The sequence below is a fragment of the Macaca mulatta genome, chromosome X (genome assembly GCF_049350105.2).
Source record: "Macaca mulatta isolate MMU2019108-1 chromosome X, T2T-MMU8v2.0, whole genome shotgun sequence".
Lineage (NCBI taxonomy): Eukaryota > Metazoa > Chordata > Mammalia > Primates > Cercopithecidae > Macaca > Macaca mulatta.
Window position 1 is genome coordinate 23551336 of NC_133426.1, and position 23613 is coordinate 23574948.

A 23613-nucleotide genomic window follows, 5' to 3' on the forward strand; every position below is an offset into this window, starting at 1 on the left:
GCCAGGTATGGTGGCTCACGCCTGTAATCTCAGCACTTTGGGAGGCCAAGGCAGGTAGATCACTTGAGGTCAGAAGTTTGAGACCAGCCTGTCCAACACAGTGAAACCCTGTCTCTACTGAAAATACAAAAATTAGCCAGGCGTGGTGGTGCACACCTGTAATCCTAGCTACTTGGGAGGTTGAGGCAGGAGAATTGCTTGAACCCGGGAGGCAGAGGTTACAGTGAGCCAAGATCGTGCCACTGCACTCCAGCCTGGGTGACAGAAAAATTGTGTGAATTGATATATTCTGTATCATGGCCTTTTGAACATTTTCTCCTACTTTCATCTTTTCTGTAAGCTTGCTTCTTTAAAAAAAAAATCTGCAAGTGTAGATTATAGTTGAATGCTATTTAGGTCATGAATAAGGCCCACTTCTAAAGTGAGACAGACTTGTAAATAATTTACCCAGGTGATGTGTTCTGGATTGAACCACGTTCACATGGTGTCTGGCCAGGCAGATAAAATGCTCCCAGGAAAGTGCAATGGGGTTTACAATACTGATTATCCATACTCTAATGATTCCTGATTCTATGACTATTGAGCCACACCTCATTGGTTGGCAAACAAGAATCATTACACATTTATTATTCGTGAGGAAGGTCAATGCTTCATGCCAAAGGTCAATGAATAAGAGAATGGTCCTGTGTAAGGGCAGGATAAAACAACTTTAGGGCCCCATTAGGCCATTCGCAGCTGTTCTTCCTAACCCAAAAGTAGTTGGAATCCTTATATCGCCAGGTAGCCAGAAAGGAACAAACATTTAGAGGGCGCCTATTATATTCTAGGCACTCTACAAAGGGCTTTACAACATCATTTAGTATTTACAACCCTAGGAGGAGGAAGCTATTATTATTCACTTCATTTTACACATAATCACACTCAAATTCAAGTACCTTGTCTAAAATCACACAGCTGGTAACTGGCAGCACTGAGATTTGCATCTAAATGTGCCTGGCCAAAAAACAACAACAACAACAACAACAACAAACACCCTGCTTTTTCCACCACACAAGTACACTTAGCTCCACCTTCCTAAAAGGACTTACTGAGTCAACTACTCTTTGGCGTCATGCCAAGGGCTGGCATTCTCTAAGTCACTTGCATGGATGGGAGAACCCATAATCCCTGTCTGAGGATAAGTGTGTATTCTATCTATGAGGGAAGAACATAAATGAAGAGATGTGGACCATTTTTTTAAAGTGAAGGCAAGTTTAGTTTTTTTTGTTTTTGTTTTTGTTTTGTTTTGTTTTTGAGACAGAGTCTCGCTCTGTCACCCAGGCTGGGGTATAGTGGCATAATCTTGGTTCACTGCAACCTCCACCTCCCGGGTTCAAGCCATTCTCCTGCCTCAGCCCCCTGAGTAGCTGGGATTACAGACATCCACCACCACACCCAACGAATTTTTGTATTTTTAGTAGAGATGGCATTTCACCATGTTGACCAGGCTGGTCTTGAACTCCTGACCTCAAGTGATCTGCCCACCTCCACCTCCTAAAGTGTTGGGATTACAGGCATGAGTCACCACACCCAGCTGTGAAAGCAAGTTTATTAGGAAAGTGAAGGAATAAAGAATGGCTACTCCACAGGTAGAGCAGCCTGCAGACTATTTTCAAAGTATTGGGACAGCTCTCACCTCAGAAAGAAACGATGGTATTGTGATGCCTCAGCTTTACCAAGTAGATTCACCAACCGTGAGATCTACCTCAATGATCATAGAATCAGGAATCCTCTCAGAGTCATTCTGAGATGATTCATCATAGAATTGGGAATCATCTCAGAATCATTACCAGAGTCTCAGATCATCAGCATTATAATCCCTATTGCACTTTCCTTGAAGCATTTTAGCTTCCTGACCAGACACCATCTGTTCCTGTGAGCAGAAAAATCCTACGGTCTCTGCAATTCTCCTTCTGTGAAGAGGCCTGGATGGAGGCAGCTTCCTGTAGCCTCTCAGGGTGGCAGGGATTTCCTAGCATGTTGATTGTGTCACGGGATCCTTCTGGTGTTGCTTTTCCAGCTAGAAAGCTCTGTGACCAGTAGTGCCTTTGCCTGAGTTTTGATCAGGCTCGCTAGACTCGTTCCACCGACGTGGCCTGGCAAGCTGCGCTCAGCTCATGCTACCAGCCAGGATTCTACGCCTGTCAAGGGTGAGCCAGGCACAGAGCGGCGAGGGTTGTGTAGGCGAGCAAACGCAAGGTCTAGTCACTGCGCACAGCCAGACACACCAGCTGCTGCAGCTGGGCGGGCAGCTCCAGGCGCTGGCAAAGGTGCCAGTTCCATGCAAGTCTGCAGCTGGATCTGATGAACCACAAGCAGCTTCTGCTGTGGGCACCTGTGTCTGGACAAGGGGAATGCAGTGGTGCCCGGAAGTTTGAAGATACCAGAAACCGCAGAGCCCCAAAGAGGGTGTCACAGCCCTGGCTCAGGGAACCCCTAGGTCTGGGCTCCCTGAAGGGCCACAGCACTTCTCTCCTTCACATCACCCACAAGTTGGGGCAGGGGGGTGTGGGGGGAGGAGGGTGTATTTCAGCCCTGTTTGTGTTACTGCTCTTTCAGTCCCGCCATTAAGTGGGTCCTGAGTTCTCGTCCCACATCCAGGAAGAATGAGGCACGCGGACAACTACAGGGTGAGCAAAGCGGAGAGGAGCCTTATTGAGTGACAGAACAGCTCTCGGGAAACTTGAAGTGGGTAGCTCCTTTCCGCAGGCAGGTTGTCCCAGTGAATGTCCAGCTCTCAGTGGAGAAGAGACCCAGAGTGGGTAGCTCCCTTCCTCAGGCAGGTCGTCTTGATGAGTCAAGGAGACCTGAATTGGGTAGCTCCTTCCCACAGCTGGTAGTCCCAGGGTCTGTGTGAGTGGCTAGGCGCAGAAGGGAGGAAGTGCATGCTGATTGGTCCATGGGTGGCCATGGGCTGACCCAGAAAAATCACCGTAAGTTCTCACTCTGGGCCACAGACTTCACCCGCGACTGACAGCCTAGTGCCCGGGCTTCAGGCCTCCCTGACTTGAAGGTGGGGCTTCAACCCACCCCTTTCCACCCAGGAGCCTGTCTGCCTCCTGCTACCATCAATCATGTCGTCCACAGCACCCAGGCTGTTTCTGCAGAGGAGTGCCGGCAGGCCCGCACCGAGCTGTCCTCAGAGTCCCCTGCCCCACGCTGCCAGCCTCCCTCCTGTGCTTGTCAGTGCCCAAAGTCTGGAGGGGGCCAAGGTGGCAGGGGGCTGGCATGTCAGCGGCGCCCCAGGCGCAGGCACACCCAGCTGGGTCTAGACAGCGCTTGGGCTCAGCCACAACTTTGCTGCGCCCCAGAGTGGGCTCCAGGAGCAAGGAGAGGCCAGGCAGCGGGAGCAGACACTTCCAAGCCTTGCGGGGCAGGGGGCTTCCTGGCCCCCAAGAGCACAGGGATGTCCAGGTCTGCAGCTGTGGCTGGGAGGCTGCAGCTGTGCGGCTGCAGCTGTGCCTGAAAGCACGGGGCTCCCACCCAGCCAACTCAGAAGGGGGTGGGGCTCCGGCCAGCCCCACGGAGCACGCAGCCCCTACCTTGCCTCCCCCACTACAGCTGGCATCTTTGCAGTAGCCGCTCCAGACAGGCCGCTGCTGCCATCAATTGTTACTTGTCTTAAACTGTAAGTGTTCCTAACCCATATTGCAGAGCTCTACTTATCAGTCCTATTCTTGTGATTGGGGACAGGGATGCAAAGCAGAGGAGAAAGGCCTAGGAAGAGGAAGAGGTTGAGGAGACTGAAACTGTCAAGAGCACTCCCTGTTGTAATTAAAACAAGACGTGCGCTAGTGAAACTTAATTTGTGAGACGTGGACTCAAGTGTTTTGATTGTTTACAGATTTTTGCCCAAGTTCCAGCCTTTGGAGAATATTTCATATAACATCTGTTTTTTTAGAGAGGATTTTTTCTTTTTTTTTTTTTTGAGACGGAGTCTCGCTCTGTCGTGCAGGCTGGAGTGCAATGGTGCGATCTCGGCTCACTGCAACCTCCACCTCCTGGGTTCAAGCGATTCTCCTGCCTCAGCCTCCCGAGTAGCTGGGACTACAGGCGCACGCTAAGACGCCAGCTAAATTTTTTTGTGTTTTTAGTAGAGGCGGGGTTTCACCATGTTGGCCATGATGGTCTCGAGCTCTTGACCTCGTGATCCACCCGCCTCGGCCTCTCAAAGTGCTAGGATTACAGGTGTGAGCCATCGCACCCGGCCACATCTGTTTTTTTATTTACCATTTCTGCCAGAAAATCTATGAGGGTCATAATTGCACAGTGGTACAGTAAAAGATTTCTTGACTTCAAAGTCAGTAAACTATCCAGGCGTGGTGTCTCACGCCTGTAATCCCAACACTTTGGCAGGCAGAGACAAGGCAGATCACTTGAGGTCAGGAGTTTGGGACCAGCCTGGCCAACATGGCGAAACCCCATCTCTACTAAACATACAAAAAATTAGCTGGGGATGGTGGCATGTGCCTGTAATCCCAGCTACTAAGGAGGCTGAGGCAGGAGAATGGCTTGAACCCGGGAGACAGAGGTTGCAGTGAGCTGAGATCGTGCCACCGCACTCTAGCCTGGCCGACAGAGCAAGACTCCATCTCAAAAAAAAAAAAAAAAAAAAAAAAAAAAAAAAAAAAAGTCGGTAAATCTCAGCTGTACTTCTGACTCTGTTTCTTTTTTAATGAGGTTTCTTTTCTCTTGCCCAGGCTGGAGTGCAATGGCGCGATCTCAGCTCACCGCAACCTCCACCTCCCGAGTTCAAGCAATTCTTCTACTTCAGCCTCCCAAGTAGCTGGGATTACAGGCATGTGCCACCACGTCCAGCTAATTTTTTGTAATTTTAGTAGAGACAGGGTTTTTCCACGTTGGTCAGGCTGGTCTCGATCATTCAGGTGATCCATCCGCCTCGGCCTCCCAACATGCTGGGTTTACAGGCATGAGCCACCGCGCCTGGCCTTTTTAATGAGGTTTCTAGTCAACTATCTGTCACTTTCTAGCTGGGTGACCTGGGACAAGTACTTTACCTCCTCTGGGCTTCAGTTTTCTTAACTTTTAGATGAGGGATTTGGACTACAGAATTACTTTCTTTTTTTTTTTTTTTTTTTTTTGAGACGGAGTCTCGCTTTGTCGCCCAGGCTGGAGTGCAGTGGCCGGATCTCAGCTCACTGCAAGCTCCGCCTCCCGGGTTTACGCCATTCTCCTGCCTCAGCCTCCCGAGTAGCTGGGACTACAGGCGCCCGCCACCACGCCCGGCTCATTTTTTGTGTTTTTAGTAGAGACGGGGTTTCACCGTGTTAGCCAGGATGGTCTCGATCTCCTGACCTCGTGATCCGCCCATCTTGGCCTCCCAAAGTGCTGGGATTACAGGCTTGAGCCACCGCGCCCGGCCCAGAATTACTTTCTATGCTTCTAAGATGACAGAAATCTCAACAGCAGAGGATGTAGGGCTTTGAAGAAAACCTTTATACTTCCAGATCATATTTATCCAGACCAGTTTTATTTAAACGGCTGGTTTTATTCCCAATTTTCCCTGAAGCTCTAGAATGGAAATGTACAATTAATCTCTCCTTTTCATAGTACAACAAATATTTTCTAATTTAATAGACTCCAGATGAGAAAGTAGGACATAATTTAAAAATAAGTAACAATACATGGTAATTAAGACTAAATGAGGCCGGGACCGGGCGCGGTGGCTCACACCTGTAATCCCAGCACTTTGGGATCCCGAGGCGGGAGGATCACTTGGGGTCAGCAGTTCATGACCATACCGTCCAACTTGGTGAAACCCTGTCCCTACTAAAAGTACAAAAATTAGCCAGGTGTGGTGGTGTGCGCCTGTAATCCTAGCCACTCAGGAAGCTGAGGCAGGAGAATCACTTGAACCCAGGAAGCGGAGGTTGCAGTGAGCCAAGATCGCGCCACTGCACCCTAGCCTGGGCGACAGAGCAAGACTCCAGAAAAAAAAAAAAAACTAAATGAAATCACATTTGTAAAATGCCAAACAAGGAATACCACTCACAGTAGGCACAAAGAAATGGAAGAAATGCTGGTTGCATATTTTGTTTTCCCTCTGCTGTAGTACCCCATATAATTAATCTTATGAGACCCTAAAATGTACTACACTTCTCTCAGTCCTATGGTTCTGGGCCCCCTTTTGATCTTCTTGCACCCTTCCCCTACCTCCATCATCCTCCCAAAAAGAATGACTCACCCCAACATCCTCCACCTCCAGAATGAGTTTTCAGGTAATAACCTCTGTTGTTGCCAGCAGACAGACTATGCCAAACATTCACTCGCACCACGGCCAGAACATGGGTCTGTTCCTTGTTCCTCAGGCCAGAGGCTGCTTGGGTGCAGTGTACTCTCGCATTTCCTTCTTTGAAGCATCCTCTATTTTCCTGGATTCACTGTTAACATTTAATTGCCCGTTGACAAATGGTACAAAGGTTGGTAAGCTGAATTTTAAACTTTAAAATCTACCGCATGTACCCAGAGGCCACAGAGAAAAGAGAGGGTGCCTTATGCTTTGTGTACGAACAGGCAATTATTTACTATGATCTTCTTACTGAGTAACCTCTATACCTAGATTCAAAGAGCTGATACTTTTTTGTTGTTTTTTTGAGAGGGAGTCTCACTCTGTCACCTAGGTTGGAATGCAGTGGCAAGATCTCGGCTCACTGCAACCTCCACCTCCTGGGTTCAAGCAATTCTCCTGCCTCAGCCTCCCAAGTAGCTAGGATTACAGGTGCCTGCTACCATGCTCAGCTAAATTTTGGTGTTTTGTTTTTTGTTTTTTTGAGACGGAGTCTCACTCTGTCACCCAGGCTGGAGAGCCATGGCACAATCTCGGCTCACTGCAAGCTCTTCCTCCCAAGTTGAAGTGATTATCCTGCCTCAGCCTCCCTGGTAGCTGGGATTACAGGCGTGCACCACCACACCCGGCTAAATTTTGTGTTTATAGTAGATACGGGTTTTGCCATGTTGGCCAGGCTGGTCTCGAACTCACCTCAAGTGATCCACCCACCTGGGCCTCTCAAAGTGCTGGGATTACAGGCATGAGCCAAAGCGCCCACCCAAGAGCTGATACTTTAGGAGGCCTAAGGATGGTTGACTGCACTTTTCAGATACCCTAAGTGTTTATAAGGAGTTAAAGGCTTGATCTCTGAGGTGAGTGATAGGCAGTAGTCTTCCTTTTAGACGCAGTCTCAGGAGGGGAGAGAGGAAGGGCTGCCCGGAGGAGGTAGTTCACACAGAATGGGTCACGAATCGTGTATCTGCCCCTCAGTTCTAATTGTACCTGTCCTTTTTCTCCAGAAGGCTGGATCCTTTCCGACCAGAACCAGTACCTTAAGGGCTTGTAATATTGAATTGTGAGTCCCCAGAGGGCAGGTACTATGCCATATTTATTTTGACACTCCCCAAGCACAATGCTTGGCAGGAAACAGACCTTAATAAGTTTTGACTAGGCCAGGCATAGTGGTTCATGCCTGTAATCCCAGCATTTTGGGGGGCCAAGGTGGGTGGATCACTTGAGGCCATGAGTTTGAGGAACATCCTGGCCAACACAGAGAAATCCTGTCTCGGCCGGGTGCGGTGACTCACGCCGGTAATCACAGCACTTTGGGAGGCCAAAGCGGGTGGATCACCTGAGGTCAGGAGTTTGTGACCAGCCTGGCCAACATGGTGAAACCCTGTCTCTACTAAAAATACAAAAAATTAGCCAGGCATGGTGGCGGGCACCTGTAATCCCAGCTACTCGGGCAGCTGAGGCAGCAGAATCGCTTGAACCTGGGAGGTGGAGGTTGCAGTGAGCCAAGATCACGCCACTGCACTCCAGCCTGGGCGACAAGAGCGAAACTCCGTCTCAAAAACAAACAAAAAAAGAAATCCTGTCTCTACCAAAAAACACAAAAATTATCCAGGTGTGGTAGCACGTGCCTATAGTCCCAGTTACTCAGGAGGCTGAAGCAGGAGACCTGCTTGAACCCAGGAGGCAGAGGTTGCAGTAAGCCAAGATCTGCATCACTGCACTCCAGCCTGGGCGACAGAGTGAGAGCCCTGTCTCAAAAAGAAAAAAAGTATTGGTTAAAGGTTGAATAAAAAGTAGGCTTTTATTGCCCTTTAAATGTTTGGCATCAGTTCTGGGAGCCAGGATAAATAAATAAATAAATAAATAAATAAATAAATAAATAAATAAATGTGTGGCTGAGAGACTCCATGGTGGCCTTCATGATCCTGCCTCCTGGTGTTCATGCCTTTGTGTGATACCTTCCCCTCGAGTGGTGACAGGACCTGTGACTTGATTTTAACCAATATGGTATAAGTGATAGAATGTTACTCCCATGATTATGTTACATGATGTAAGATTCTCTCTTGGCTGGAAACAAAAGCAAAAAATAGACAAGTGGGACTACATCAAACTTAAAAACTTTTGTGCACCTGGGCACGGTGGCTCACACCTGTAATCCCAGCATTTTGGGAGGCTGAGGTAGGTGGATCACCCGAGGTCAGGAGTTGAAGACCAACCTGCCAACATAGTGAAACCCTGTCTGTACTAAAAATACAAAAAGTTAGCCTGGCGGGCCCCTGTAATCCCAGCTACTCGGGAGGCTGAGGCAGGAGAATTGCTTGAACCTGGGAGTTGGAGGTTGCAGTGAGCTGAGATCGTGCCATTGCACTCCAGCCTGGGCAACAAGAGTGAAACTCTTGAAAATTCATGAAGGGAGGAAAATACTCAATGAAGGGAGTACAGCATAACCAGCCCAGAGAAAGAAACCAGAAAGTTCAGTGCCTTAGTTTCCTCATCTGTGAAATGTATCAAGGAGCCAGGCCTGAGCCCCTCCGGGGCAGAGGCTATTATTTTCACTCTTACGGCTCCAGCATCTAGCAGAGTGTCTCTCACAGAGTCGCACTTGATAAAGCACTTTTTTGTTGTTGGTGTTGTTTGTTTTTGGCATAGGATCTCACTCTGTTGTCCAGGCTGGAGTGCAGTGGCGTGATCTCAGCTCACTGCAACCTCCACCCCCTGGGTTCAAGTGATTCTCATGTCTCAGCCTTCTGAGTACCTGGGACTACAGATACGCACCACCACACCCAGCTAATTTTTGTATTTTTAGTAGAGACAGGGTTTCGCCATGTTGGCCAGGCTGATCTTGAGCTCCTGACCTTAAGTGATCCGCCTGCCTCGGCCTCCCAAAGTGCTGGGATTACAAGTGTGAGCCACCGCGCCTGGCTGATAATGTGTGTTTTGACCTGACCTTGGTGGCATACGGAGAAGATGGTTTGGGACTTGTTTATCCAGGAATAAAGTTCATGTTAGCAAGCAGTGAATCTCCCTCAGTGATTGGGGCTCAGCTTGGAACCATCCTGAGAGGCACATTATTTCTTGCAGAGTGTGCAATTGGGGTCCTCTGAAAATGAAACCAAAAGGGAACTCTTGCTTATGCCACCTGCTTCTGCTAGGGACACACAGCTCTAGTCACCTCCAGCACAAGATTCGTGTGGGGTGGTGGTAATAGTGACACTGCCAGGTCACTTAGGGAAATCTCCCACCAGGAGATTGGCAACTGGGCCATTGATACAGTGGTACCCAGCCACATGAGTACCTGTAATTAAAATGACATTTTAATTAGGATTTAGATATATGATAAAGTGAAACAGAAAGACAAATAAACATGTTTTCCTTTAATTCTTTGGAAATTTTCTTAGCCCCTTATAAAGGGTTTAGTATGAAACTAAAAAATTCAATTTGGATAACTTAGTTTCTTTTTCTCTAATTTACTTTCACTTCTCTTTACACAAATGTCACTTCCTCTCTGTAGCATTCCAGGCCACTCTGCTGCCTCGTCACCAAGACTTCTCTAGCACTCCATCCTGGCAGAATTAATTGTTTGCTGCTTCCTGTAGATCATGTGGTATGTTATTCACTGAAGCAGTTATCACAATGTATTTGATTACATTTCTGTTTTTTCTCTCTAGGTGGCAAATTCTCGGAAGTCAGGAACTCTCCGTGTTTGATCTTTGTGGTCTCAGGACCTAGCATGATACCTGACATATAGTAGGTGCTCAATAAATGAATTAAATGGAATTGAATTAGCATATTGGCGTTACTGATTATTTTGATGTTTTAGTCCCCTCCCCTCTTTACTGATTATTTTCTCTTTTTTTTTTTTTTTTTTTTTTTGAGACTGAGTCTCACTTGCTCCGTCACCCAGGCTGGAGTGCAGTGGGGCGATCTCAGCTCACTGCAACCTCTGCCTCCTGGCTTCAAGAGATTCTTGTGCCTTAGCCTCCCAAGTAGGTGAGATTACAGGCATGCGCCACCACGCCTGGCTAATTTTTGGTGGAGACGAGTTTTCACCATGTTGGCCAGGCTGGTCTCGAACCCCTGACCTTAAGTGATCTGCCCAACTCAGCCTCCCAAAGTGCTGGGATTACAGGCATGAGCCACTGCACCTGGCCTGATTATTTTCAAAGAATTGAAGATAGAGTGCATCAGAAAAATTTCTATATTCGTAACCTTTACTTTCTGTTGCTCAGACTATATATCTTTACTTTCTGTTGCTCAGACTATATGAGCCTCTTGGCTAAATAAAAGCCATTTTTGGAACTGGTTTGCAGATGATTCTGAAAAGAGGCTGAGAGGAGAGGGATTAGGGAGGAAAAAAACTCCTTGTGGGATAGGGTCAGAATTCAAAGAGAAAATGGAGAATTAAAGACAAATTCGACTGAATTCTAATAAGATCAGGTGTAGAATCATAAACCTGAGGACAATCTAGGTATACAAACCCAAGACGTGAAGCAGGCATGGTGGCCCACACCTGTAATCCCAGCACTTTGGGAGGCCAAGGTGGGAGGAACACTTGAGCCCAGGAATTTGAGACCAGCTTGGGCAACATAGTGAGACCCCATCTCTTCAAAAAGTAAAACATTAGCTGGGTATGGTGGCAGATACTTTTTTTTTTTGAGACAAAGTCTCGCTGTGTCGCCAGGCTAGAGTGCAGTGGCGTAGTCTCAGCTCACTGTAACCTCCATCTCCCAGGTTCAAGCTATTTTCCTGCCTCAGCCTCCCAGGACAACAGGCGCGCACTACCATACCTGGCTATTTTTGTATTTTTAGTAGAGATGGGGTTTCACCATGTTGGCCAGGCTGGTCTCAATCTCTTGACCTTGTGATATGCCCACCTTGGCCTCCTAAAGTGCTGGGATTACAGGTGTGAGCCACCGTGCCCAGCCAGGTGGCACATACTTATAGTCTCAGCTACATAGGAGGCTGAGTTGAGAGGATTGTTTGAGTCCAGGAGTTTGAGGCTGCAGTGAGCTATGATCGCACCTCTGCACTCCAGCCTTGGAGACAGAGTGACACCCTGACTCAAAAAAAAAGAAAAAAAAGAAACGAATAAACCCAAGATGTGTAGGAGTGGCATTTCAGAAGCTAAGTTCTAGGAGTAGTGTGATCTTCCTACCTCAGCCTCCCAAGTAGCTGGGACTACAGGTATGGACCACAATGTCCAGCTAACTTTTGTATTTTTTGTAGAGGTGGGGTTTTGCCATGTTGCCCAGGCTGGTCTCAAACTCCAGGGCTCAAGCAATCCACCCGACTCGACCTCCCAAAGTGCTGGGATTACAGGCATGAGCCAAAGCGCCCACCCAAGAGCTGATACTTTAGGAGGCCTAAGGATGGTTGACTGCACTTTTCAGATACCCTAAGTGTTTATAAGGAGTTAAAGGCTTGATCTCTGAGGTGAGTGATAGGCAGTAGTCTTCCTTTTAGACGCAGTCTCAGGAGGGGAGAGAGGAAGGGCTGCCCGGAGGAGGTAGTTCACACAGAATGGGTCACGAATCGTGTATCTGCCCCTCAGTTCTAATTGTACCTGTCCTTTTTCTCCAGAAGGCTGGATCCTTTCCGACCAGAACCAGTACCTTAAGGGCTTGTAATATTGAATTGTGAGTCCCCAGAGGGCAGGTACTATGCCATATTTATTTTGACACTCCCCAAGCACAATGCTTGGTAGGAAATAGACCTTAAGTTTTGGCTAGGCCAGGCGCCGTGGCTCATTCCTGTAATCCCAGCACTTTGGGAGGCCGAGGTGGGCAGATCACCTGAGGTCAGGAGTTCGAGACCAGCCTGGCCAACATGGTGAAACCCCATCTCTACTAATATACAAAAACTAGCCAGGCATGATGGCAGGCGCCTGTAATCCTAGCTACTCATGAGGCTGAGGCAGGAGAATTGCTTGAGCCTGGGAGGCAGAGGTTGCAGTGAGCTGAGATTGCACCACTGCACTCCAGCCTGGGCGACAGAGCTAGACTCCGTCTCCAAAAAAAAAAACAAAAAAACAAAAAAACAAAAACCCAAAACAACAAATAACACAATTTAAAAATGGATGAAGGAGGCTGGGCACAGTGGCTCATGACTATAATCCCAGCACTTTGGGAGGCCGAGGCAGGTGGATCACTTGAGGCCAGAAGTTTGAGACCAGCCTGGCCAACATAGCTAAACCCCCTTCTTTATTAAAAATACAAAAAATTAGCCAGGCATTGTGGCACGCACCTATAATTCCAGCTACTTTGGAAGGCTGAGGTAGGAGAATTGCTTGTACCTGGGAGGCAGAGGCTGCAGTGAGCCAAGATCGCACCACTGCACTCCGGATAGAGCAAGACCCTGTCTCCAAAAAGAAAAAAAAATGGATGAAGGACTTAAATAGACATATCTCCAAAAAAATGTATAAACGGACAACAAGCATATAAAAAGACATTCAGCACCACTAATCATCAGAGAAATGCAAATTAAAACTATAATATCGCCTCACATCTATTTTAACTGTCACTATTTTTTGAAAGGTGGCCAGGTGTGGTGGCTCAAGCCTGTAATCTCAGTATTTTGGGAGGCCTATGTAGGAGGATTACTTGAGCCTAGGAGTTCAAGACCAGCCTGGCCAAGATAGTGAGACCCCCATCTCTACATAAAAATACTTTTAAATTTTTTAAAATTAAAGAAAGGCTAGGCTTGGTAGCTCACACCTGTAATTCCAGTGCTTTGGAAGGCTGAAGTGGGAGGATTGCTTGAGCCCTGGACTTCAGGGTTCAATGAGCTAGGATCATGCCACTGCACTCCATCCAGCCTGGATGACAAACAAAGATCTTGTCACTTTAAAAAATAATAATACAAAATAAAAATAAGCAGAAAACAAAATGACAACTGCTGGTGTAGATGTAGAGAAATTGGAACCTTTACACACACTGTTGGGAATGTAAAACAGTGCGGCTGCTATGGAAAACAGTAGGGAGATTCCTCAAAAAGTTAAAAATTTAAGTAACATGATCCAGCAATCCCACTTCTGGGTATATATCAAAAAAAAAAAAAAAAAAAAATGAAAATAGGGCCAGGCACGGAGGCTCGCGCCTGTAATCCCAGCACTTTGGGAGGCCGAGGCGGGCAGATCACGTGAGGTCAGGAGTTGCAGACCAGCCTGGCCAATGTGGTGAAACCCCATCTCTACTAAAAATACAAAAATTAGCCAGGCCTGGTGGCGGGTGCCTGTAATCCAGCTACTTCGGAGGCTGAGGCACAAGACTCGCTTGAACCTGGGAAGCGGAGGTTACAGTGAGCCAAGATCGCAGCACTGCACTCCAGCCTGGGCGACAGAATGAGACTGTGTCCAAAAAAAAAAAAAGAAAAAGAAATGTTCATGGTAGAATGGTAGAGAGCAGTGGCCCTTGGTCCAACAAAACCAGCCTTAAGTCATAAACATTCATAACTCTATCATGTCCCAGCTTTAACAATTTTGTAACCCCTGTTGAGCCTCATGTTTTGCCAACTGGAAAGACGGAGCTATTATTTACTTCACAAGATAGTTGTAAGGGCCAGGCTTGGCAACTCACACCTGTCATCCCAGCACTTTGGGAGGCTGAGGCAGGAGGAGTCCTTGAAGCCAGGAGTTCGAGGCTAGCCTAGGCAACTTAGCAAGATCCTATCCCTACCAAAAAAAAAAAAAAAAAGTTAAAGATTAGCCAGGCATGGTGGCATGTGCCTGTGGTCCTAGCCACTCGGGAGGTTGAGGTGGGAGGATTGCTTGAGTCCAGGAGTCGTGGTTGCAGTGAACCATGATTGCATTATTGTCCTCCAGCTTGGGCAACAGAGCAAGACCCTGTTTAATAAATATATATATATAGGGCCTGGTGTGGGGGCTCACACCTGTAATCCTAGCACTTTGGGAGGCCAAGGTGGGAGGATCCCCTGAGGTCAGGAGTTTGAGATCAGCCTAGCCAACAGGATGAAACCCCGTCTCTACTAAAAATTTAAAGAAAAAATAAATTGGACAGGTACAGTGGCTCACATCTGTAATCCCAGCACTTTGGGAGGCCGAGGCAGGTGGATCACCTGAGGTCAGTAGTTTGAGACCAGCCTGACCAACATGGAGAAAACCTATCTCTACTAAGAACACAAAATTAGTCGGGCGTGATGGCACATGCCTGTAATCCCAGCTACTCGGGAGGCTGAGGCAGGAGAATCACTTGAATCTGGGAGGCGGAGGTTGCAGTGAGCCAAGATCGTGCCATTGCACTCCAGCCTTGACAACAAGATCGAAACTCTGTCTCAAAAAAAAAATTTTTTTTTGCTGGGTATGGTGGCACATGCCTGTAATCCCAGTTACTCAGGAGGGTGAGGCAGGAGAATCGCTTGAACCCAGGAGGTGGAGGTTGCAGTGAGCCGAGATCACACCACTGCACTTCAGCCTGGGCGACAAAGCGACACTCCCTCTCAAAAAATTAAAAAAAAAAATTAAGCTGGGGACGGTTGTTTACGCCTGTAATCCTAGCACTTTGGCAGGCCGAGGCTGGTGGATCACTTGAGGTCAGGAGTTCAAGACCAGCTTGGCCAATATGGTGAAACCCCATCTCTACTAAAAATACAAAAATTAGCCAGGTGTGGTGGCTCGTTCCTGTAATCCCAGGTACTCGGGAGGCTGAGGCAGGAGAATCGCTTGAACCCAGGAGGCAGAGGTTGCAGTGAGCTGAGATCATGCCACTGCACTTCAGCCTGGGCAACAAAGCGAGACTCTGTCTCAAAAAAAAAAAAAAAATAGTTGTAAGGATCAAATGAGACAATTAAGGCAAACCGCCTAAGACAATGCCTTGGCTGATTCCCTTCCCACTACTCTTCCTCTACTCAGTCCTCCTCAGTTACAGGGATTCTCTTTCTCACAAAGATTAAATTCTGCTGTAAAAACTACACACACATCTCTAAAAGTAACGTGTATACTCTGAGGTCTGGTTTCAAAACTTGGTCATCCTTTAAAACTTCCAAGTACCTAGCTTAAGACTCAGTAAAGACATGTTCATCTGCTGACTCACTAACCAAATGAAAGTTTTCCAAATGCTAGACAATTAATCCCTTTTTTCACGCCATTTTTCCCCCTGCTGTTCAGGAGCTGTATATGTCATTTTAAATATAAATTCCACACTGGGCATGAGATTTCTCATGCCTGTAATCCCAGCACTTTGGGAGGCTAAGCCAGGAGAATCCCTTGAGGCCAGGAGTTCAAAACCGGTCTGGGCAACATAGAAAGACTCCCATCTCATTAGCCGGGTGTTGTGGTGCACGCCTATAATCCTAGCTACTCGGGAGGCTGAGGTGGGTGAATCGCTTGACGCTGGGAGGCAGAGCTTGCCTGGGTGACAGAGGAAGACTCTGTCTCAAAAAAAAAAAAAAAAGAAAAGAAAAGAAAGGAAAGGAAGAAAATAAAGACTCCCATCTCTACAAAAGATTGTAAAGATTAGCCGGGCATGGTGGCATATACCTGTGGTCCCAGTTACTCAGGAGGCTGAGGTGGGAGGATCGCCAAAACCCAGGAGTTCAAGGCTGCAGTGAGCTATCATCATGCCACTGTACTCCTGTCTGGGTGACAGAGCAAGACCCTGTCTCTTAAAAAAAAAAAAAAAATAGGCCAGGTGCAGTGGTTCACACCTGTAATCCCAGCACTTTGGGAGGCCGAGGCAGGCAGATCACCTGAGGTCAGGAATTTGAGACCAGCCTGACCAACATGGAGAAACCCCACCTCCACTAAAAATACAAAATTAGTGGGGCATGGAGGCACATGCCTGTAATCCCAGCTACTCAGGAAGCTGAGGCAGGAGAATCGCTTGAACCTGGGAGGTGGAGGCTGCAGTGAGCCAAGACCACACCATTGCACTCCAGCCTGGGCAACAAGAGCAAAACTCCGTCTCAATAAATAAATAAATATATATATATATGTGTGTGTGTGTGTGTGTGTGTGTGTGTGTGTGTGTGTGTGTATGGCTGGACGTGGTGGCTCACACCTGTAATCCCAGCACTTCGGGAGGCCAAGGCAGGTGGATCACCTGAGGTCAGGAGTTTGGGACCAGCCTGGCCAACGTGGTGAAACCCCGTCTCTACCAAAAATACAAAATTAGCTGAGCATGGTGGCAGGTGGGAGGCTGAGGCAGAAGAATCACTTGAACCTAGGAGGCGGAGGTTACAGTGAGCCGAGATTGTGCCATTGCACTCCAGCCTGGGCAATAGAGTGAGACTCTGTTTCAAAAAATAATAATAATAATAAATATATAAATGTAATGCTGGTTGCATCTATCCATTCATGACAATGGAAAAGTATAATGTGATTCACTGCCACGAAAAACATTCAAATTTCTTAGGGTTCTAGGCTTCTTCATGTCCACAAACACAGTCACAGTGGGCTTTTTTAGCCGTCTGTTTTCTTTTGGTTTTTTTGAGAGAGGGTCTCGCTCTGTCACCCAGGCTGGAGTGCAGTGGCATGATCATGGCTCACTGCAGCGTCTACCTCCTGGGCTCAAGTGATCCTCCCACCTCAGCCTCCCAAGCTGGGAGGCTAATAGCTCTAACAGCCGGGATACAGGCACACGCCACCACACCCAGCTAATTTTTGTATTTTTGGTACAGACGGGGTTTCCCTATGTTGCCATGGTGGTCTCAAACTCCTGGGCTCAAGTGATCCATCCACCTCAGCCTCCCAAAGTGCTGGGTTTACAGGCATGAGCCACCACTCCCGGCCACCATCTGTTTTTCAGAATAGGTTCTTCTTGTCATAAGGACAAAGCAAAGCAAAAGATCATGAAACTTAAACTAGGCCGGGTGCAGTGGCTCACGCCTGTAATCCCGGCAATTTGGGAGGCCGAGGTGGGTGGATCACCTGAAGTCAGGGGTTTGAGACTAGCCTGACCAACATGGTGAAACCCTGTCTCTACTAAAAATACAAAAATTAGCCAGGCGTGGTGGCGTGTGCCTGTAGTCCCAGCTACTCAGGAGACTGAGACAGGAGAATGGCTTGAACCCGGGAGGCAGAGGTTGCAGTGAGTGGAGACCACGCCACTGCACTCCAGCCTGGGTGACAGAGTGAGACTTCATCAAAAAAAAGAAAGAAAGAAAGAAAGAGAGAGAGAGAGAGAAGAAACTTAAACCAGAAAAACAAAATAAACAGAAAAAATTATAATGTATTTTAATGAAACAATCACTAGTCTTCTTTTTTTTTTTTGAGACGGAGTCTCGCCCTGTTGCCCGGGCTGGAGTGCAATGGCGTGATCTTGGCTCACTGCAACCTCCACCTCCCGGGTTCAAACGATTCTCCTGCCTCAGCCTCCTGAGTAGCTGGGATTACAGGCACACACCACCATGCCCAATTTTTAAAAATTATTTTTAGTAGAGACGGGGTTTTACCATGTTGGCCAGGTTGGTCTCGAACTCCTGACCTCCTGACCTCGTGATCCGCCTGCCTTGGCCTCCCAAAGTGCTGGGATTACAGGCGTGAGCCACCACGCCTGGCCAAAACAATCCTGTTCTATTAAATTAAGCAACCCAAACAGAAGATGGCTTTGGTTTTGCTTTAGTTACGCAGCTATCACTAGTGCTTAGTCATAGCGGTCTAATTTACTGTTACCGGTAACAGTACTGTTACCGGTATACATTACTGAAATGTATAACAAGCTCTCCTGAGTCCTGACATTTTAGACAGAAGCAGAGGAGGAAAAAGCCGTCTGGTCATCCATAAGGTCTAGCCAACACTGTCAGGAAAGACTAGTAGCTGTAACTTAGGCAGTTGAGACTCAAAGTGATTTTTAAAGATCTTTGAGAAAGACATTTGAGTTTCATAAACTCCCAGGGTGACTCACTAACCATGGAATCCCCCTAGGGCAGGAAGGGTAACAGAGAATCTACTTCTGTTTTCTTTTCTACATACAGGATATTCCTAGCAAAGGCAGAGAATCACTTGTTGAATGTTACGGGTGGTTTTTTGGTGATAGTCTGATCCCTCCTTCTACAGACTGCAGACACTGCAGGCCCCTTTTATGCTTTTCATCACTGTGAAAATCATCCTCTGACTCATTTCTGAACCCAGGCAGGGCTGTCGAAGTAAGGCCTTCAGCAGGGTCTGTCTGGGAAAGTGAGTTGTAAAAGAAAAGTCATTTCATTCCACAAAGGCTTGAATACTTGGGCCAGGAGGTACAATACAGGAGTAGCTATACTCGAATCCAAATGTTCCCAAACACTCTGGTTTCAGAACAGTTAAAACTTGTCAAGGAATCCAGCCAGTTGCGGTGGCTCACACCTGTAATCCCAGCACTTTGGGAGGCCGAGGTCGGAGGAGCACTTGAGCCCAGGAGTTCGAGACCAACCTGAGCAAGATGGTGAGGACCCTGTCTCTACCAAAAAAAAAAAAAAAAAAAAAATACTTATCAAGGAATCCAAAGACCTTACCTTCGAAAATTGTAAAAAACATAGGAATACACAAGCACATATTTTTTTCCTCACCAGAGCAATGACATCATCACATATTCTGTAAATGTATAATTATTTCAAAAAAAAGTTAAAGGAAATGAAGCATAGAGGATGGAGCAAGTAGGGATTACAACAACTTTCAACAGCAACCGAAGTCAGAAGACAGATAACATCAATGTGCTGAAAGAGGAAAACTTCTGAACCTCAAAATATATAAACAGTGAAATAAACCCTTCAAGAATTGTAAGATGGGCTGGTCCAAAGGTAGTGAGTTATCTCAGTTGATTGTTCACAGTCAGTTACAGATCAAACTCCTTATTTTACTCTCACTACTGCACTTGACTAGTCTGAAAAAAGGAATTATAAGATGAATTAAAGACACATTCAGATAAGCAAAACTGAGAAAGTTTAGTAAAAGCAAGTCTTTACTAAAGCAAATTATGAAGAATGTACCTCGGGCAGAAGGAAAGGTGTCAAGATCAAGTGTCGAGGAAGATCAGAGATTTAAGAAGGTATAAGAAGGTTAGAAAAGTGAGAAAAAAAAATGCTGTCAACTCTAGAAACTACAAGTATAAAGAAAAAAAGATAATTGGGAAATCTAAATAACCTACCTTAGGAAATTCTAAAAACCGCAAGAATATACGAGCTCACATTCCTTTGGTCATAAGAGCAGTGTCATCATTAGACATCAGGTCGCCTCTGGAAAATTCCATTGTGAGTTTAAAAGGCAAATGACGTCTATTATTCTAAAACTAGTTCTGCCACCGAAACTCTACAAAGAATCTTGGGATCTGCAGGGTCTCCCGGATCACACTTTGAGAACTGCCGCTTTAATCTTCCTCCCATCTCCTAAGTCCGGGGTTCCTGAGTTTGCTTCCCTGACTGGCCAAGGAGAAAAGAGAAAGGTCACTTGTCGGGGGGCCGCAGAGGGAATTCCCCTCTTTCATTTGCAAAGGTTACTGGGGGACACACCGGCTCCCAGTAGGGTTTCTGCCAAGGCTCCGCGAAGTGCCACTAGAGGGCGCCGCTAGCGAATCCCACAGCGCGCCCCGCATCCCCAACTTTTGTCCTCCGGGTTCACACGGGCGCCCGGAAGAGAGGGTGGTGCCTGGGAGAGGAAACTATGCGCCCCGGGGCCGCGGCCTCATTGGATGAGAGGTCCCCACCTCACGGCCCAAGGCGGGGCTTCTTTGCGCTTAAAAGCCAAGCCGGGCCAATGTTCAAGTGCGCAGCTCTTAGTCGCAAGTCGACTAAGGTTTATCAGTCACTCGCCGAGGTTCCCTGGGTCATGGTGCCAGCCTGACTGAGAAGAGGACGCTCCCGGGAGACGAATGAGGAACCACCTCCTCCTACTATTCAAGTACAGGGGCCTGGTCCGCAAAGGGAAGAAAAGCAAAAGACGAAAATGGCTAAATTCGTGATCCGCCCAGCCACTGCCGCCGACTGCAGTGACATACTGCGGCTGATCAAGGTAGCGGAGAGCCCGAGCTCCTCCCGTGGCGTAGGGTGGAGGTGGTTCCGTTTCCCGGGGTGGGGTGATTCGCGTCTCGAGGTCTGGGCCGGTGTGAGAGCCCAGCCGGTTCCCCTTTCTGCGCCCATCCCAGGCCCGGCCGCTACCCCGCCCCGCCCGCCCCATTCCCTTCCACTGAGCTGGCCGGCCGGAGCCTCATTTTGTTTTCTGCTTTTCTCTCTCCTATGTGCATCCCCCCAGGAGCTGGCTAAATATGAATACATGGAAGAACAAGTAATCTTAACTGAAAAAGGTAATTCAACAGTGGCGGGGCGGGGGACAAGCGTTCGGTGCCTGTCACCTTCGCCGAGGCCATTACCGTCCCTGTTCCCCCTTCTTGCAGATCTGCTAGAAGATGGTTTTGGAGAGCACCCCTTTTACCACTGCCTGGTTGCAGAAGTGCCCAAAGAGCACTGGACTCCGGAAGGTAACCCCTCTCCCTTTACAGAAGCCAGAGAGACCGAGTGTTATGTAAGAAGTAGTGTCGGCTGTGTAGAACCACTGACTACACAGGCCGAAGTTACTGAGAACTTGGACAGAAAAAATAGCCAGCAAGTGTTCAAACTACTGAGGAAAAAAAAAATTAGATACGCTGCACTTGAGAATACTAGGGCAGGTTAAAAGAGCTGTTTAAGTAAGTATCAGAGTGCTGTGGAGACTCTGAAGAGTTTAAGCTGCTTAAGTAAGTACAAGTGCTGTGGCGACCCCGAAGAGTTAGGTATAATGTCATTTGTTGTAATTCAGTTTCATAAAATGGTTCTTGTTTGACCCTAAAGTAACAGTTTTTGTAATTGTGTTAAATCACATTTTTTTCTTTAATTTGTCCCAATCTTCAGGTTACAGTCTCTAGCTTCGCCATGTACATGGCCCTTCCGTGTACATGGATGGGCGGGGAGGTAACTAAAAGATCCTTTACACAATAAAGTAGATGATCATGATAAATGAGGTAAGGTCCTATTATCACACACTTCAAACACGGTAGATCAGAAACCCACTATGATACTCGCTTCCTGTCTGTTTGCTAAGGAATATAAAATGGCTAGAAAGTTTAATTTGAAACCTTTGCCTCCATTTGGAATAGTAGACACCTGTTAAGAGGGTGTCAGATGCCCCTTTTTTTTTTTTTTTTTTTTTTTTTTTGGCTGATCCCTGTTGATTGGTCAGAAGACAGCTCAGCTAAAAGGGGAAGTTGTTTGGGTGATTGCTTTTTTTCTGACGTCTGTTCCTCAGGCTAGAAGAAATGAGCAGAAAACACGGAATGAGTACTTTTTAAAGTAATGTGCATGTTATGTAATACCTGTTTCTGGGCAGTGCTGCCTCTTCTGACTCAACAAATGGGGAGAGCAAATTGAAAATGTGTAAATTGGAAGGCAAGTTCTGAAATTAAACGTTGTACTTTGGCCTGATGTTCTGACCTTTAAGGAAGCAAGAGTTTGTAAACTTCCAAATATTTACTATTCTGAACTGCCGTGTAAACCTGACTTGTTCCCAAGTCAACATACCAGTATACCAGTAGGATGTGAATAATGTGTGTGTTGAGTTTAAAACCATAGCAGTTTTGCTCTGGCAAGTAATGAAAGTGTTCTCGCTTCCTGAGTGTGAGCTTCCAGCAGACTGCAGAGTGGCCAGTCCACAGTTGTAGCCTGACTTCAGTGAGTTCTGATGTGTGCTTTTTGCAAATACATGTTTTCAGAACAGTGAGATCATCCAGCAGTGGCCTGGACTGCACTCACATAACAATCATGAGACAGTCGTGGCTGTTTGTTTCTGTAATACATGCATGTATGTTTTTTTAAACCTATGATAGGCCTCTGATTCTGCAGCTGCAACTTTTATGAAATGTTTTCCTTCTCCACATCTCATGTGATACTCTTATTACAGGACACAGCATTGTTGGTTTTGCCATGTACTATTTTACCTATGACCCGTGGATTGGCAAGTTACTGTATCTTGAGGACTTCTTCGTGATGAGTGATTATAGAGGTACGATTGAGTTCGGAGCAGAGGGTCTGAAGAGAGTTCAGGGTTATATAAATCCTTACAATGACTTTTTAAATTGTACTTTTTCTTTTTAGGCTTTGGCATAGGATCAGAAATTCTGAAGAATCTAAGCCGGGTATGTCTTAGTTTTTGGTTTCCAAATTTGTAAGTTTACTGGATTATTTTAATGATGGAATAAAAATTGGGTCTTGCAAGCAGGTTGAAACGTCACTGAGTTTGTGTTTTACTCTCTCATGATAGGTTGCGATGAAGTGTCGCTGCAGCAGCATGCACTTCCTGGTAGCAGAATGGAATGAACCATCCATCAACTTCTACAAAAGAAGAGGTGCTTCTGATCTGTCCAGTGAAGAGGGTTGGAGACTGTTCAAGATCGACAAGCAGTACTTGCTAAAAATGGCAACAGAGGAGTGAGGAGTGCTGGTGTAGATGACAACCTCCATTCTATTTTAGAATAAATTCCCAACTTATCTTGCTTTCTATGCTGTTTGTAGTGAAATAATAGAATGAGCACCCATTCCAAAGCTTTATTACCAGTGGCGTTGTTGCATGTTTGAAATGAGGTCTGTTTTAAAGTGGCAATCTCAGATGCAGTTTGGAGAGTCGGATATTTCTCCTTGAATATCTTTCGATAAACAACAAGGTGGTGTGATCTTAATATATTTGAAAAAAAACTTCATTCTCGTGAGTCATTTAAATGTGTACAATGTACACACTGGTACTTAGAGTTTCTGTTTTGATTCTTTTTTAATAAACTACTCTTTGATTTAATTGTTTGGTGTAAGCATTTTTACTAATTCTTTATTTCTTACACATTTTTCTTACTGTTGAAGACAAAAATGACCCACAAACGCCATTGGATAAATAGAATTGCTCAAAATAGTTTTTAACCCAATGTAAAGTTTTTATGGTCATGTGTTACTCCAGTATTAACAGAGTCTGGATAGAAGCCAGTTGACCAGTTGACTATCAAGGTTTTATACCTAGCAACATGTAAAACATGACTTTTTTTTTTTTTTTTTTTTTTGAGACAGTCTCACTGTTGCTCAGGCTGGAGTGCAGTAGAGTGATCTCAGCTCACTGCAACCTCTGCCTCCTGGGTTCAAGCAATTCTCATGCCTTAGCCTCCTGAATAGCTGCGACTATAGGCGTGTGCCATCGTACCCAGCTAATTTTTGTATTTTTAGTAGAGACAGGGCTTCGCCATGTTGGCCACTCTGGTCTTGAACTCCCAACCTCAAGTGATCCACCCGCCTCAGCCTCCCAAAGTGCTGGGATTACAAGGGTCAGCCACAGT

At 46.6% G+C, this 23613-nt stretch overlaps 1 protein-coding gene across 1 annotated transcript; it reads left to right on the forward strand.

The window, feature by feature from the left end:
* Nucleotides 1-20019: 20019 nt before the first annotated feature.
* On the forward strand, nucleotides 20020-23087 carry SAT1 (spermidine/spermine N1-acetyltransferase 1). The gene is made up of 6 exons (NM_001257662.1): nucleotides 20020-20279; nucleotides 20520-20571; nucleotides 20662-20745; nucleotides 22200-22301; nucleotides 22394-22434; nucleotides 22560-23087. The coding sequence occupies exons 1-6, from the start codon at nucleotides 20214-20216 to the stop codon at nucleotides 22728-22730; spliced, it is 516 nt and encodes a 171-aa protein (NP_001244591.1). The 5' UTR covers nucleotides 20020-20213; the 3' UTR covers nucleotides 22731-23087.
* Nucleotides 23088-23613: the final 526 nt, after the last annotated feature.

Excerpts from the sequence above, each read along its gene's own strand:
- SAT1 (NM_001257662.1), top strand. The coding sequence starts at position 20,214 with ATGGCTAAATTCGTGATCCGCCCAGCCACTGCCGCCGACTGCAGTGAC. Across the intron at positions 20,280-20,519 it reads ACATACTGCGGCTGATCAAG|GAGCTGGCTAAATATGAATA; the intron begins GTAGCGGAGAGC and ends GCATCCCCCCAG. Across the intron at positions 20,746-22,199 it reads AGAGCACTGGACTCCGGAAG|GACACAGCATTGTTGGTTTT; the intron begins GTAACCCCTCTC and ends CTCTTATTACAG.